The sequence below is a fragment of the Miscanthus floridulus genome, chromosome 5 (genome assembly GCF_019320115.1).
Source record: "Miscanthus floridulus cultivar M001 chromosome 5, ASM1932011v1, whole genome shotgun sequence".
NCBI classification, from domain to species: Eukaryota; Viridiplantae; Streptophyta; class Magnoliopsida; order Poales; family Poaceae; genus Miscanthus; species Miscanthus floridulus.
The window spans coordinates 78,419,780-78,434,340 of record NC_089584.1 but is presented as its reverse complement, the minus strand read 5'-3'; the positions used below and the strand labels follow the sequence as shown (position 1 = coordinate 78,434,340).

General features: G+C 42.2%; 1 protein-coding gene across 1 annotated transcript; it reads left to right on the top strand.

The window, feature by feature from the left end:
• Positions 1-12,603: 12,603 nt before the first annotated feature.
• On the top strand, positions 12,604-13,532 carry LOC136452406 (pentatricopeptide repeat-containing protein CRP1, chloroplastic-like). The gene has a single exon (XM_066453024.1). It carries the CDS (start codon positions 12,623-12,625, stop codon positions 13,313-13,315), a length of 693 nt encoding a protein of 230 aa, XP_066309121.1. The 5' UTR covers positions 12,604-12,622; the 3' UTR covers positions 13,316-13,532.
• Positions 13,533-14,561: the final 1,029 nt, after the last annotated feature.

Here is a 14,561-nt window from a genome sequence, read left to right as displayed (position 1 = left end):
GCATAAGCCTGAAGATTTAGACAACGTGGAGTGGTACTACTTGATTCAATATTTTGGAAGTGAGAGATTCCAGGTTCGTTGGTGTCCGGTTTCTTTTGTAATTCCATTGTTAAATACAATGTAAATAACAGAGCTCTGCTTGTACACTTTTGCAGAATATTAGCACCAAGAACTCTGGAAACCGACAGAAACAGAAGACTAAGCATCTCATGGGATCGAAACCATTTTCCCAAATTAGTTTTGAACAGGTGATGACAACATTAACTAAGCTGATTACTTACTTAAATATATGGTCGTTGCCTAATGCTACATTATATTGTTGCCATCTCAGAGAAACCAGACTAATGGTCAACAACCTACTGATTTGCAACTTTGGATGATGACTCACACCACCAAGGATGGGCAATGGTCAAATGACGACTCTAGGGATGTCTTCGTGAGTGCTTGTATATGATTGCAGCTTTAAAATTACAACATGCTTCAAACTTATTTTGGAACTGTTTTAAATTACATGATCCTAATTTATTTCTCATGTTTCACTTAGGAAAATGCCTACATACAAGTTACAGCGGCAAAAAAGGGAAAGAATAGGCCCTTCCTTACGGTTGAGGAGGAAAACACAGTTTTCCAACTCAACTACTCTAAAACTCTTGGAACAAAATCATACAGATGTCATGGACGTGGATACATGGCGAAATATCTAACACAAAGTGCTCTACTGAAGCACAGAGAAGAAGATGCAGCCCGTAGTGAAGTTTTAGCCCGACAAGAAAGAATGCAGCACCAACAAGAGGTTGAAGAATTAAAAGAAAAGCTTGCAAATGAAGTTTCAGCAAGGGAAAGAGACAAGGAAGAAAGTATGAAATAAATTGAAGAAATCAGGGAAGAATTTTGATCAACACTACAACAACAAATACAATTGGCATTGCAGCAGGTACTAACTTTGGAACACAGTTCTCCTTTTTTTGCTCCTCTATTTTAGCTAATGTTCCTTGTCTTTTGGGCTGCATAGGCTATCATAGGAACCATCAACACCACACAGCTTCCAAATGGCCCAAGTGCCGACAACAACTTCATCACACCACCACGCATAGAGGATCCAGCTATAGAGGTAATAAAAATGCAACAAGATTACTTACAAAAGATGCAACATGTTTACATATAAAATGCAACTTGTTTACATCAAAGCATTCATTTTGGTAGAATAATGGACCAGCAAGCGTGTTGACCACAGAAAAGGTAGCTGATGAAGGTACTACCATGACAACAAAAATTAGTGCAACCAGGCCTCTTTTCTAGAAAAAGAATGGTGCCAATGAGTCATTGAATCATGTAATTTCTTCCCAACAACTACTGAGGACTCGTAATCAAATGAAAAAACTGCAGGTATGAATACTATGATCATTATATTTCATATGCTAAATGGTATATGTTATTTTTTATGGTGTACCTTAATTTACATTATATATTTGCTTTGCCACTATGATCATTATATTTGCACGTGCTTAGTTATTCCATGCACTTAATCACCAATGTTCCTATATTAAATTAATAATAAATTATATATGTGTTCATGAGTTGCAGAAAAGCGCGGACACCCAAAATATTTAGAGAAAGCTTTATGCCTATATGCTAGTGATGGACTGCTAGAAGAATGAAGTGTTGATGGGCGATGGAGCTTGAAGCAGTCAATAAGGGAACTCATATTTAGTTCTATTTTATTATGCCAAACATAGTCGCATACTTGTATACAGAGATGATGTTTTTATTGTACTATGGTCATGTTTATTTTAGCAGTACTCTGGTCGTTGTGTTATTACTTTGGTTGAGACTCATATTTGAAGTTAATGAAGGTTTGAGTTCTTATATGTGATGATGAAGTCTATACTCATGGCACAATTATTTTGTAACAAAAATTAAATTTCTAGCTATGAAACAAAATTAAATGTGCTGGCCAAAATGCCCTCGTTGCAACAAACTATCACGCAACCACTGTTTGTTGTTGCAATATACATTATTGCCACAAACTTTATCTGTTGCTATAGGACGTGTCTACCACCAATAATGACACGTTGCATTTTTCATCTATTATCACCAACAATGATTCATTGCATTCTCCATCTATTACCACCAACAATGAGTCATTGTATTTTCTATCTATTACCACCAACAATGCTTTGTTGCATTTTTTGTCTATTACCACCGACAATGATTTGTTGTATTTTCCATCTATTGCTCCCAACAATGATTCATTGCATTTCCCATCTATTACCACCAACAAATGAACGTGGCAATTGTGACTCTAGCCACCAAATTTGTTATGTTGCAATATTTCTATGATGCAATGGAGCACACTACATGGCAATATGGCCATATTCCCACATAACTATGGAGTGGCAATAAAGTTATTTTGCGACAACTTCATTCGTGGCAATAGTGTCATATGGCAGCCACATGTTTCGTCGCAACAGTAACTCACGCAACCATTCTGCTGGTAGCAATATCCGTGCTTGCAACCATATCGTGGTTGCGTTAGTTTTTTTTGTGCATTGCAAAACCATGATATTGCAACACCACATCAAAAGGATGCAAAAAGCTATTGCACCGTTCCAAATGCAACCACTTGTCAACGACCATACATAGATGCAATTGATCCATATTGCAACCAAAATAGCCATATTGCAACCCAATATAGGCGTCACGACAAGGCTGGATCCTAGTAGTGAGTAACCTGCCGTTACTTGCAATAGATGATAATTATGATCACTCATGATAAAATGGTGGAAAAGAAAAATGGTGACCGGGTAGGGATATAGTTTGGGTATTGGTGGGTGTAAGAGGTTGTGTCCTGCAGCCAATAGGGCATAGCTTGGTTATACTTTTTCCCTGTCCATGTCGGTTAAGGACTGGTCATTGCATAAGGCTCTAGGCAAGTCACAGATTTATTATCCCAAGCACATACTTGGGTATGGGCGCAGGGAAGACTTGTTGCTCTCTTGTCGTGGGTTCTGGCTCTTTCCGAACCGACTAATTGGAGGCGAGGATGGTGGAGGTCCTTGCACCGCACTAAGTCTGGGACTTAGGAGCGGGGGCTTGGAGTCCAAGTTTAGACGGGGACCTAGACCCCAGGATAGGAGGGTGATGGGTTAGTCCTGCTTATGCCTAGGGTACAAGCAGGGCATGTGTTTTTAGGGTACCTAGCTGGGGGCATTGATTCACGAATCATCGAGCGATCTGGTACGGCTTATCTATGGTTTAGCATCGTAGTAAGAACTAAAAGCTAGAAGATTTTGAAATGGAACTGATTGCTCAACCCTTGCTTAAAAGTAGAATAGGTGCTTACATAGAATGACTAGATAATGAATTAATACGGCTATAAATAATAACATAAATAAGGACTCACTATTAGTATTGCTTTCTACAAAAAAGGAAACCAGCAAACCATAAAGCTTTGCATATCCCTTGGAGTTGGGAAGCTATTCCCACTAGCCGGATAAGTCTTGTGAGTACATTATGTACTTAGGGTTTATTTACCCCTGTTATAGGTAATGCTTGAGGAGTACCATTGTGTGAAGGGTCTTTCTGGTGGGCACATACGGATCCTCATCGCTAGATGTTTATTTTTATTCCGCTGTTTAATATTACGCACTCTGACATTTGGTAATGTAATAATAAATTTCTAAGAACTCTAGATGTATGAAATGTATTAAGTATTGTAACTCGTTCTCATTATTAGATCCTTCAGAAAAATGTGGATCTTTTGGGTTCTCCCTTGTGGTGTGCCCGACGGATACCGCCCGCTGTAGCTTGCTTTCGGGGCGCTTAGTGTCTGATGGAAGATAAGCACCTCTGTAAGTGTGTTATTTCGGGTGGTTCTGCCACACTAGCCACTCACACTTACCGCCTCCAGTTCATGGTGCTACCTAGGCAAGGCATAGATGCAATTCTAGGCATGAACTAGTTGTGAGTTTATGGGGTAGTGTTGAACCTTAAGCAGAGAGTTGTTGAGTTACGGCTTCCTTCTTCTAAGGATAGGATGTCTCTTCTTATACCCTCAAATCCAGCCTTACCAGTTGTTGCTCATGTTGAAGCTTCTCCTAATCTTGCCTCTATTCCTATGGTCTGTGAGTTCCCGGATGTTTTTCCTGAAGATCTACCTGGGTTGCAACCAGATAGAGATGTGGAGTTTTCCATTGAGTTAGAACGTAGCACTACTCCTATTTTTCGGCGTCCCTACCGCATGGCTCCTAAAGAACTAGCTAAAATGAAGGAATAGTTAGAGGAATTATTATAGAAGAGATTTTTTCATCCTAGCTCTTCACCATGGGGTTGCCCAACTATTTTTGTGAAGAAGGATGATACTCTATGGATGTGTGTGAATTACCCCCCTCTCAATGCGATAACCATTAAGAATAAGTATCCTTTACCCCGTATTGATACTTTGTTCGATCAGTTGGCTGGTGCCAAAGTGTTTTCAAAGATTGATCTTTGTTTGGGTTATCATCAAATTAAGATCCAGCCACAAGATATACCAAAGACAACTTTCTCTACTAGGTATGGGTTGTATGAATATCTAGTCATGTCTTTTGGCCTCACCAATGCTCCTGCATTCTTCATGTATCTCATGAATTCAGTCTTCATGCCAAAGTTGGATAAGTTTGTAATGGAGTTCATTGATGATATTTTGATATACTCCAAGAACAATGAAGAGCATGCACAACATCTTTGGGTAGTACTGACTTGATTAAGGGAACACAAGTTGTATGCCAAATTCAGTAAGTGTGAGTTTTGGTTAGATCGAGTGCAGTTTTTGGGACATGTTCGGACACCTAAGGGCATCTCTATGGACCCAAGCAAGGTGCAAGATGTGTTAAATTGGAAATTTCCAAAGTCAGTGCATTAGATTCGTTAGTTCCTTAGTCTTGCTGGTTATTATCGACACTTCATTCCTGACTTCTCTAAAATAGCCCAACCAATGACCAAGCTGCTCTAGAAGGATGTCAAGTTTGTATGGAGTCTGGCTTGTGAAGAAGCTTTCTAAGCCCTGAAGCAATTTCTTACCTCTCCTCTTGTTCTTGCCCAACTAGATATTGATAGGCCATTTGATGTGTATTGTGATGCCTCAAGGACTAGATTGGGATGCGTACTTATGCAGGGTAGGCGTGTGATAGCTTATGCTTCATGCTAGCTGAAAAAGCACGAGGTGAATTATCCCACCCATGATTTAGAGCTGGCTGCTGTGGTACACGCTTTAAAAATTTGGAGGCATTATTTGTTGGGAAATAAAGTGCATATTTATATGGATCACAAGAGCCTCAAATATATTTTCACTCAGTCCAAGCTGAACATGAGGCAACGGAGATGGCTAGAGCTAATCAAGGATTATAATTTGGAGGTTTATTACCATCCTGGAAAAGCTAATGTGGTAGCTGATGCTTTGAGTTAGAAGTCGTATCAAGTTGAAGAAGCACATTTGTCTCTCAACCATGCTGAGGTGCTAGCCCATATTGCTCTAGTCTTGGATTTACTTGAGCAAATTATTATAGAGCAAAGGCAAGATGTTTTGAAAATTCCGAGTATCAAGAGGTTAATTACCGAAGGGCGTAGCCCTCATTTTAGTGTTGATGACCAAGGTGTGGTGAGGTTCAAGAATAATTGGTTGTTCCCTCGAGTGACAAGCTTAGGAGAAAAATTTTGGACGAAGCTCATAACTCCAAGTTATCCATTCATTCAGGAAGTAACAAGATGTACCATGATTTGCGCTACTTGTATTGGTGGTCAAATATGAAGCAGGATATCACTGAGTATGTCGCAGAATGTGACACTTGTGCAAGAGTTAAGGCAGACCATATGTGTACACCAAGATTTTTGCAGCCCTTGCCTATCCCTATTTGGAAATGGGAGGATATTTCCATGGACTTTATTGTGGGTTTGCCTTGCACGGCAAAAGGGTATGACTCTATTTGGGTCATTATGGATCACCTTACCAAGTCCGCTCATTTCCTTCTGGTGGATACAAGGTATTCAGCCAAGAAATATGCCAAGTTGTATTTTGATCGGATTGTGACCCTGCATGGAGTTCCTCTTACTATCATCTCTGATAGAGGGTCAGTCTTTGTCTCTCATTTCTAGGAGCAACTTCATCAATGTCTTGGTACTAGTCTCCTTAGAAGTTTAGCTTATCATCCGCAAACTGATGGCCAAACAGAAAGGGTAAATCAGGTACTTGAGGATATGTTGAGAGCTTGTGCCATTTCTTTTCCTAAAAAGTGGGACAAATGCTTGACTCTAGCTGAGTTTTCTTATAACAATAGTTATCAAGAAAGCATTCAAATGGCACCATTTGAGGCCCTGTATGGCAAGAAATATAGAACACCACTTAACTGGGTTGAAGTGGGTGACCATGGTTATTTTGGACCTGATTTTATCAAAGAAGCTCGAGAGCAAGTTATCATTATTCAGAGCCATTTGAAGGTAGCTCAAAGTCATCAGAAAACTTATGTTGACAAGCGAAGAAGTCCCTTGCAATTTGAAGTTAGTGATCATGTGTATCTCAAAGTGTCACCCATGAGAGGGGTGCATCGCTTTGGTGTCCGGGGAAAGCTAGCCCCTCGCTATGTTGGACCTTACAAGATTTTGGCCCAGTGTGGTTTTGCTGCCTACCGTATCTAGCTCCCAAATATTTTGTCAGCAGTGCATAATGTCTTCCATGTTTTGTAGTTAAAGAAATGTTTATGGGTCCCCAATGAAGCTGTAGAAATTGAAGGACTCCACGCCCTAGCCCGACTTGTCTTATATTGAGCATCCTGTCAAGATCATAGATGAAAAAGAAAGAGTGACTAGAAACAATGTGATGAAGTTTTATAAAGTTTAGTGGCAAAATCACTCAAAGGACGAAGCAACGTGGGAGCAAGAAAGTTATATCTTGAAGTAGTATCCCCACCTTCTTTCTAGTTCACTAAGGTAATTGTTTAGATCGGAATTTATTTCTTATCTCTTTTCCCACACTAGGCACATAAAATCTCGGGATGAGATTTTGTTTAAGGGGGGTAGATTTATAACACCCTTGGTGTTATATCGTAAATTATTTACTAAAACATGTCATGAGCATCATGTTTATGTTTTAATGCATGTGATAAAGTGTGTAGATCAATTTCTATAACTCAAAACGATCAACTAAAATGCGAAACAAAAGTTGATTCGATAGTCATGTTATATCACTTAGGGTTTAAAACCAATTTTTATTAAGCAAAAATGCTATAGAACATATATGTGTCATCTTAATAAAGTTGGAAGTACAAACTTTGTAGATGATAGTGAAATACTTACGGTCAAAAAATGATATTACTAGCTAATATTTCCACTAGCTTAGAAATCACAAATGGAAATCAAATTCAGCTCAAACTTACAAATTTCCAAGTCTGTCAAACATTGGACACTGCTATGTTTATTAATTTATTGTGAAAGATTGGGTTAAGGAGTGGTATAGTGTTATAGCTCGATTTGGTAGTCTTCTGTGCCATCTTGAGCATGGTGAAAAAGGTGTAGGTCCTAAAGCAATCGTTTGGTCATGTTGAACGCTTTAAAATTCATGCGTGTCACTGTCTCGGGTTGGTTGGCGCTGGGTGCGCGGTCACCGTGTGGCCTTCTCACACAGCGCACATGGTTGTGTCCCGCGTGGTCAGCCATGCCATCACGCTTGGCCGGTCGAGCCGCCTGGGCTTGGCCGACGTCGGCCGCAGCGAGGCGCTGGCCCCGTGCCCTACTGCTCTGCCTCACGCTGCTGTCTTAGGTGCCGCCACGGCTGCGCTGCGCTACCATCACGTCCACACTGCCATCAATACTCGCGTCGTGACGCTACCGCTGCCATCACATCGTCGTCATGTTCGCGCTGATCCGCTGCACCTCTGCGCCGTTGCCGGCCCTATGCGTGCCGCCTTTGCCGCGCGCACATGGGCTAGCCGCCATCGCCATGCCATTTATGGCACTGCCATCACCATTACCGTAGGGTGCCCTCCATCGTGGAGAAGTCCTTCTATGGCATCCCCACTCATACAACCACCGCCCATCATCTCACGTCGAACCCTAGGTGAGCGTTGGCCTCGTAGATAGGTCAGAGTGGGTCCCGTATGGCTAGCGTAAGTGCTAGTGACACCACTCGCCGTGCCGACGCCCACGGAAATGGTCGAGGACCTTGCCATTGTAAAGAGGAGAAAGTTCCAAGGGTTTCATCGCAAAGTCGTTGTCTATAGAAATAGTAACATAGACTGCGTGTTGTTTTTATCATAGTCTAGGGGTGTTTTTGCAAGAGAGCCAGCGCGCGCGGGCTTCCACGCCTCGGGTCGCCTCCGCGCGTGGGCCGCGCCTCGTTTATGGGCCGCCGCACGCTCGAGCGCGCGCATTGCGCCGCGTGGGCCACGTTGGGCCAAAATCAGTTTAGCTTTTTCATGGAAAATAGAAATAGCTTTTTATTTTAATTCTAAGATGAACTTTGGTAATTAATATAAAATAATTTAGATATTCAAAAATTATGAAACCAATTTTGTTATGTTCCTAAAATTGTGCTCTATCTGTCAGTGTATTTAGTTCATATATATATATATATATATATATATATATATATATATATATATATATATATATATATATATATATATATATATATATATATATATTTGCTGATACTAGGAGCTTTTAAATCATTTGAGAATGCTCAATATTATTAGGTTAAATATGGTAGGAATTTTTGTGGTAGATCGGTGATAGAAAAAACCTAAAATTTTTATAGTAGCTTCATTGTATTATTATGTGCTCATTGTAATTTTTGTAGACCTAAATAGACTATTTAATATGGTAGCTAACTACCCATTAAGGCTAAATGAATAATGGCATGATATTGGTTTATAAAAATTAAGCACTTGTAGAATGAGCTTGGAATCTATTTAGACATAACGATTAGCTTAGTATCTTAGCATGTGTATTCTTATTTTAAGAGTTGTTGTTGCCAAAATGTTAAGTGTTGCATCATCATCGCATGCATGTAGAGAACGAATTGGTGGAGATCGTGACCATCGAGGTGGTGATCGAGGAGTACGAGGAAGAGATTCTTGTACAGGAGGAGGTCCTAGAGCCACCACTGACTGACTGAGCAGACACCCTGCCTGTCCAAGGCAAGCCTCGGTGTATAACCCTTATTTTGAATGATCACTGGATATATATATATGTGTGTGATATGCATTTACGTTACAGGCTTATTGTTGAAACTACATGCATATATAAACCTACTTATGAGTTCTACTAGCATAGGTCGAGTAGCTGCTATGCTTAGGCTATCGGTAGTGTGAGTAACCTGCCATTACTCGCAATAGGTGATTATTATTATCACTCTCATAATAAAATGGTGAAAGAAAAAATGGAGACCGGGCAGGGATATGGTACGAATATTGGTGGGGTAATAGGTTGTGTCCCATGGCCAATGGCCCATAGCTTGGTTACACTATTTCCCTATCCGTGTCGATTAAGGACTGGCCATTGCATTGGATTCTAGTCAAGTCACAGACTTATTATCCTGAGGACATGCTTGCTTATGGAAGCGGGAAGGTTCATTCTCTCTTGTTGTGGGTTCTGACTCTTTCCAGACTGACTGATTGGAGGCAGGGATGGTAGAGGTCTAAGCACCACAATGAGTCTGGGACTCAGATGTAGGGGTTTGGAGTCCAAGTTTGGACTGGGACCTAGACCCCTTGATAAGAGAGTGGTGGGTTGGTCCTGCTTGTGCTTAGGGTATAAGCAGGGCATATGTTTCAGGGTACCCAGCTGGGCTATATTGATTCACGAATCGCCATGTACTACGGTACGACTTACCTACGATCTAGCACCGTAGTAAGAACTAGAAGATGAAAGAAAATGAATAGATTTGATTGCTCAACTCTTGTTTGAAAGTAGAACAGGTGCTTACATAGAATGGTTAGCTAACGAACTAATCATGACTGCTAATAAAATACATACATAAGAATTCCCTACTAGTAATGCTTTTTTTGCAAAAGGAAACCCAACAAACCATAAAGTCTATCATATCCTTTGTAGTCTTGTGAGCACATTGTGTACTCAAGGTTTATTTGTCCCTGTTGCAGGTGCAGCTTGAGGAGTAGTTGTTGTATGGAGGATTCTTCTGGTGGGCACAGATAGATCCTTCTATCTTATCGTTAGATGTTTATTGTAATTCCGCTGTTTAAATTTTGCACTCTAAACTTGTTATTATAATAATGTATTTCTAAGAACTCTTGTTGTATGAAAGGGACTAAGTATTGTAAACTTGTTCTCATTATTGGATCCTGGAGGAAAAAGTGGATTATTTGAGTTCTCTCTTGGGGTGTGCTCGATGGAACCGTCCGATGTAGCTTACTTTAGGGGTGCTTAGTGTTTGGTGGAAGACGAGTGCCTCCAAAAATGTGCTATTTTGGGTGGTTCTACCATACAGCCCTAGCACTAGCTCCTCTTGGCCTCCTCCAGCCGATCACTGCCATAGGGGTGGCGGTGCACTGGACAGGGGGTGGTGGTGCCCCGGGGGCACCACTCCTAGCCCGATTTTCGCCTCCTTGCTTCACCTTTTGACTTCTCCTTTGCAAGTGTGTTAACACCACCAAGTGTTCACCAATTTGTGCATGTATGTTAGCTTTTCACAAATATTTTTCCAAAGGATTAGCACTCTTTTCTCAATGCCACTCGATCCTAACACGTATGCAAAGTTAGATCGCTCAAGTGGCACTAAATGACCGATATGCAAACAAGTTTGCTCCTCTTAATAGTACGACCATCTATGATAAACCTGGTCATGTACTTCTCTACAGAACCTTTGACCGGTGAAATGAAATGCCCTAGGTTATACCTTTGTCTTGCGCATTCCATTTCATCTGCTTCGATGTCGATGCAACACATGCACCAACCAATCACCAAATGATATGATCAACTTCATATCATCACGTGACCATATTTATTCATCGATCTTGACTTCACTTGCTCTTCACTGTTGCCTTGGTCCATCGGCATCAAGTCATCACTCAACTTGCCATTCACACTTGCAACCGGTCCGACGAGCCAAGTCTTGTCTTGATCTTCTCCACCTTGATCACATGACTTCATGTCATGTCTCATATGCAATGAGCTCCTTCATCACATGTGTGAGCCTTGCAACAAATCCAAACCATTTTCACCTCCATGGTATATATTGCTCACACATATATACCTGTGGACTAATCATCTGTGTATCTCACATAAACACAATTAGTCCACCTAGGTTGTCACTCAATTACCAAAACCAAACAAAGAGCCTTTAAGCAAGCCAGGGGAGTGCGACGTGGCCTGGGCTATGGACGGGTTGCGCACACCGTTGGTCGGGCCGTGCAAAGCGTTAGGGGCCTATGGACGGGGCATGCTCATTGTTCGTCCTGACTCCTCAGTCCTGCCCACATGACAGAGAGGAGGGGGTCAGGGGAAAGAGCGGCAGTGCAACGACTTGGACGAGCTGCATGTGCGGAGCGCGCGAATCAGGGGCAGGCAGCGTCTGGACTTCGAACGCTAGTCGCGCCATTTGGGCTTTTGTACTTATATAAGGCCGATAGTGTCTACTCGATCTGAGGGGGTGTTTGTTTCCCGCAGGCAAAACTTTAGCTCTGTCACATCGAATCTTTGATACCAATTAGGAGTATTAAACATAGACTAATTACAAAACTAATTACATAGATTGAGGTTAATTTATGAGACGAATCTATTAAGTCTAATTAGTCCATGCTGTGACAATGTGGTGCTACAATTAACATGTGCTAATGACGAATTAATTAAGCTTAATATATTCATCTCGTAAATTAGCCCAGGGTTTCTATAATTTGTTTTATAATTAACCCATGTCTTGTAATTAACTTCTAAACATTCGATGTGAGGAGCCCTAAACTTCATGAGACATCGGTGGGTGTTTGGATCCGGTGACTAAGGTTTAGAGGTGTCATACGGGGGTATCGCATGGAGTGTTCGGATACTGATAAAAAACAAATTATAGAATTCGTCAATAATCCGCGAGATGAATTTATTAAGCCTAAAAAGTCAGCACATGTTTACTATAGCTCCAAATTGTCAAATCATGGAGTAATTAGGTCTAAAAAATTTGTTTTGCAAAACAGTCTTAATCTGTGTATTTAGTTTCGTAATTAGTCTATATTTAATACTCTATGTATGTGTCAAATATTTAATGGGACAGTGACTAAAGTTTAGGAGGCGAATCAAACACCCCCTAAGGCTGTCTCCAACGGAAGACCTATTGTGAAACCTAAACCCAAAATAGATCTTCAACACAATACATATAGCCTCCAACATAGTGTTTATATGGAAGACCCATTTTAGGTGTTGAGAGAGGCATAACTTAAATCTGAGTATCTCTTTTCTGGAGACCTATTTATAGAAAGGATTGTCTTTTAAATCTTGTTATTGAAAAAATCAAAAATAAATATTAAACCCTTTACATGTAGCGCTATGCAGATAAGAATGTATCCTGTATAAGGCCGAGGCATCTGATGGCAGCGCGCGCGCCTGCAAAATCATTCCCCGAGTGAACCGAGCCTAGAAGACGATGCTGCCCCGCGTGCCAATCCGCCTCGCGCCGCCGCTCGCCGGCGCCCTTCGCAGCATTTGCGCCACCGCGCTGCCGCAATCCAAGCCCCCACCTGAACCCCTATCCTCGTCCGACCTGGACGCGATCTCCGCGCTCCTCCCGCGCCTCCTCTCCGCGGGCCACGTCCCCGCCGCCGGCCGCCTCCTCTCGGCGGCGCTCCTCCTCCCGGGCTCCCAGGACCGCCTGCCCCTCGATTCCCTCGCCGCGTACCTTGCCTCGCTTCCGACCCTCTCCCCCGCCTTTGCGCTCCTCACCGCGCTGCGCCACCACCCGGCCCGCCCCTCGCCGCTCCTGCTGGCGTCGCCGCTGCTCGGCAGCCTCCTCTCTCTGCGCCGCGCGCGCGACGCCTCCTCCGTGCTGCGCTGGCTCTGCCGCCCGGACTCCCTGCGCCGGCCCGACGCCGCCACCTACGCTGACGCTGTCGCGGGGCTCTGCCGCCTTGAGGACCCCAGGGCCGCGCTCGCCGCGCTCAGGGAGATGGCGACGGACGGGTTGCCGGCCACGCGTGAGCTGCGGGAGGCGGTGCGGGACGCGATGCTGCAGGACGCCAGGATCGAGGAAGCGTGGGCGCTGGAGGAGGCGATGCGCCAGCCGGAGACGGGGAAGCTGGTGGAGCTGATCGACAAGCTTCTCTCAGCATGGGAACCCTGAGCCGTTGTGGGCGAAGAACAATGCACGGATTGAGTTTTCGGTTTTCATTCATAGATAGATTCTTATCCCATAATTGATGGCAAAGTTTTATGCTCGTGTACTTTGAATGCACTGCAAGAAATTCCGGTGAACTTAGCAATTTTTTTCTTGAAATTGTTATGATATTGGATGGTTTTTGCGTATCAGATATTACTATCGAGCGGATTCAGTGTTGCCATGCAAGAACATAGCACAAACACTTTCGCATATAATTCTATCAAGCAGTGTGATTACTGCAGCATTTGAGTTCATCAGATACCCCAGTCATACCGGAGTGTTCATACTGTCTTTTGTTTGGTGAATTGTTTAGCACTTGCATGCACATAATGGCCCCGTTCGGCTTACCCCATATTCGTGGCCCCGTTCGGCTTGCTGAATCTTGGCTGAAACTGACTGAAAACACTGTTCTAACTGAATTATTGTGAGAGAAAACACTGTTCTGGTTGAAAAAAACAAGTCGAACAAGTTGAATATGGGGTAAGCCGAACGGGGCCAACCGAAACAGCAGCAGACATGACTGCAAGTAGATGCTGGTTGCTGTTGTGTATTTACAGTTTGAAATAAGTAATCCATAAATTTAGAAAGCATATGCCATGCCTTCTAATGGCAGCTGGTTGACTGTAGTCGACAATATGGCTTATCAAGGTGTTTCTGTTATGAATCGTATGCATATGACACACAGGGAAAAACGTTCAATACACACTGTTTCAAATTCAAGAGAATTTTGGTAATTAGTATAGGGAATTGCTAAAATTCAGGTGCCCTTAATTTTAGCTTTCTTTCAGGCGACAATTATTACATATATTTTATACTAAAAATTCAGTTTTAGTTCGCTACAATTTATGTAGGCATAATATGTAATCTTTTGTTCTGAGAATAAAATACCTCTTAGATAAAACTATAAACCTGACAAAATCTAATCCGTATTGGCACAGAGACAATTAACAATTATTCTATAGTCAAACAAAATAAAAATTTGATATATTATGACACAGAAACAATTAATAAATTACTAACATATCACAAAGAGGACAAATTACAAGAGGGCAAATCAAAAGAGGACTAAAAAATCAGGCGGGCGAGAGAAAATGAGGGAGCTGATAAATCTAGTGCCCTGCTAGCGGGTTTGTATAAAGATCCGATGGTAAAGCGAGCCCAATACAGAGAATACATCACCAGCAGCGCAAACTACGGCACGAGCTCGGAC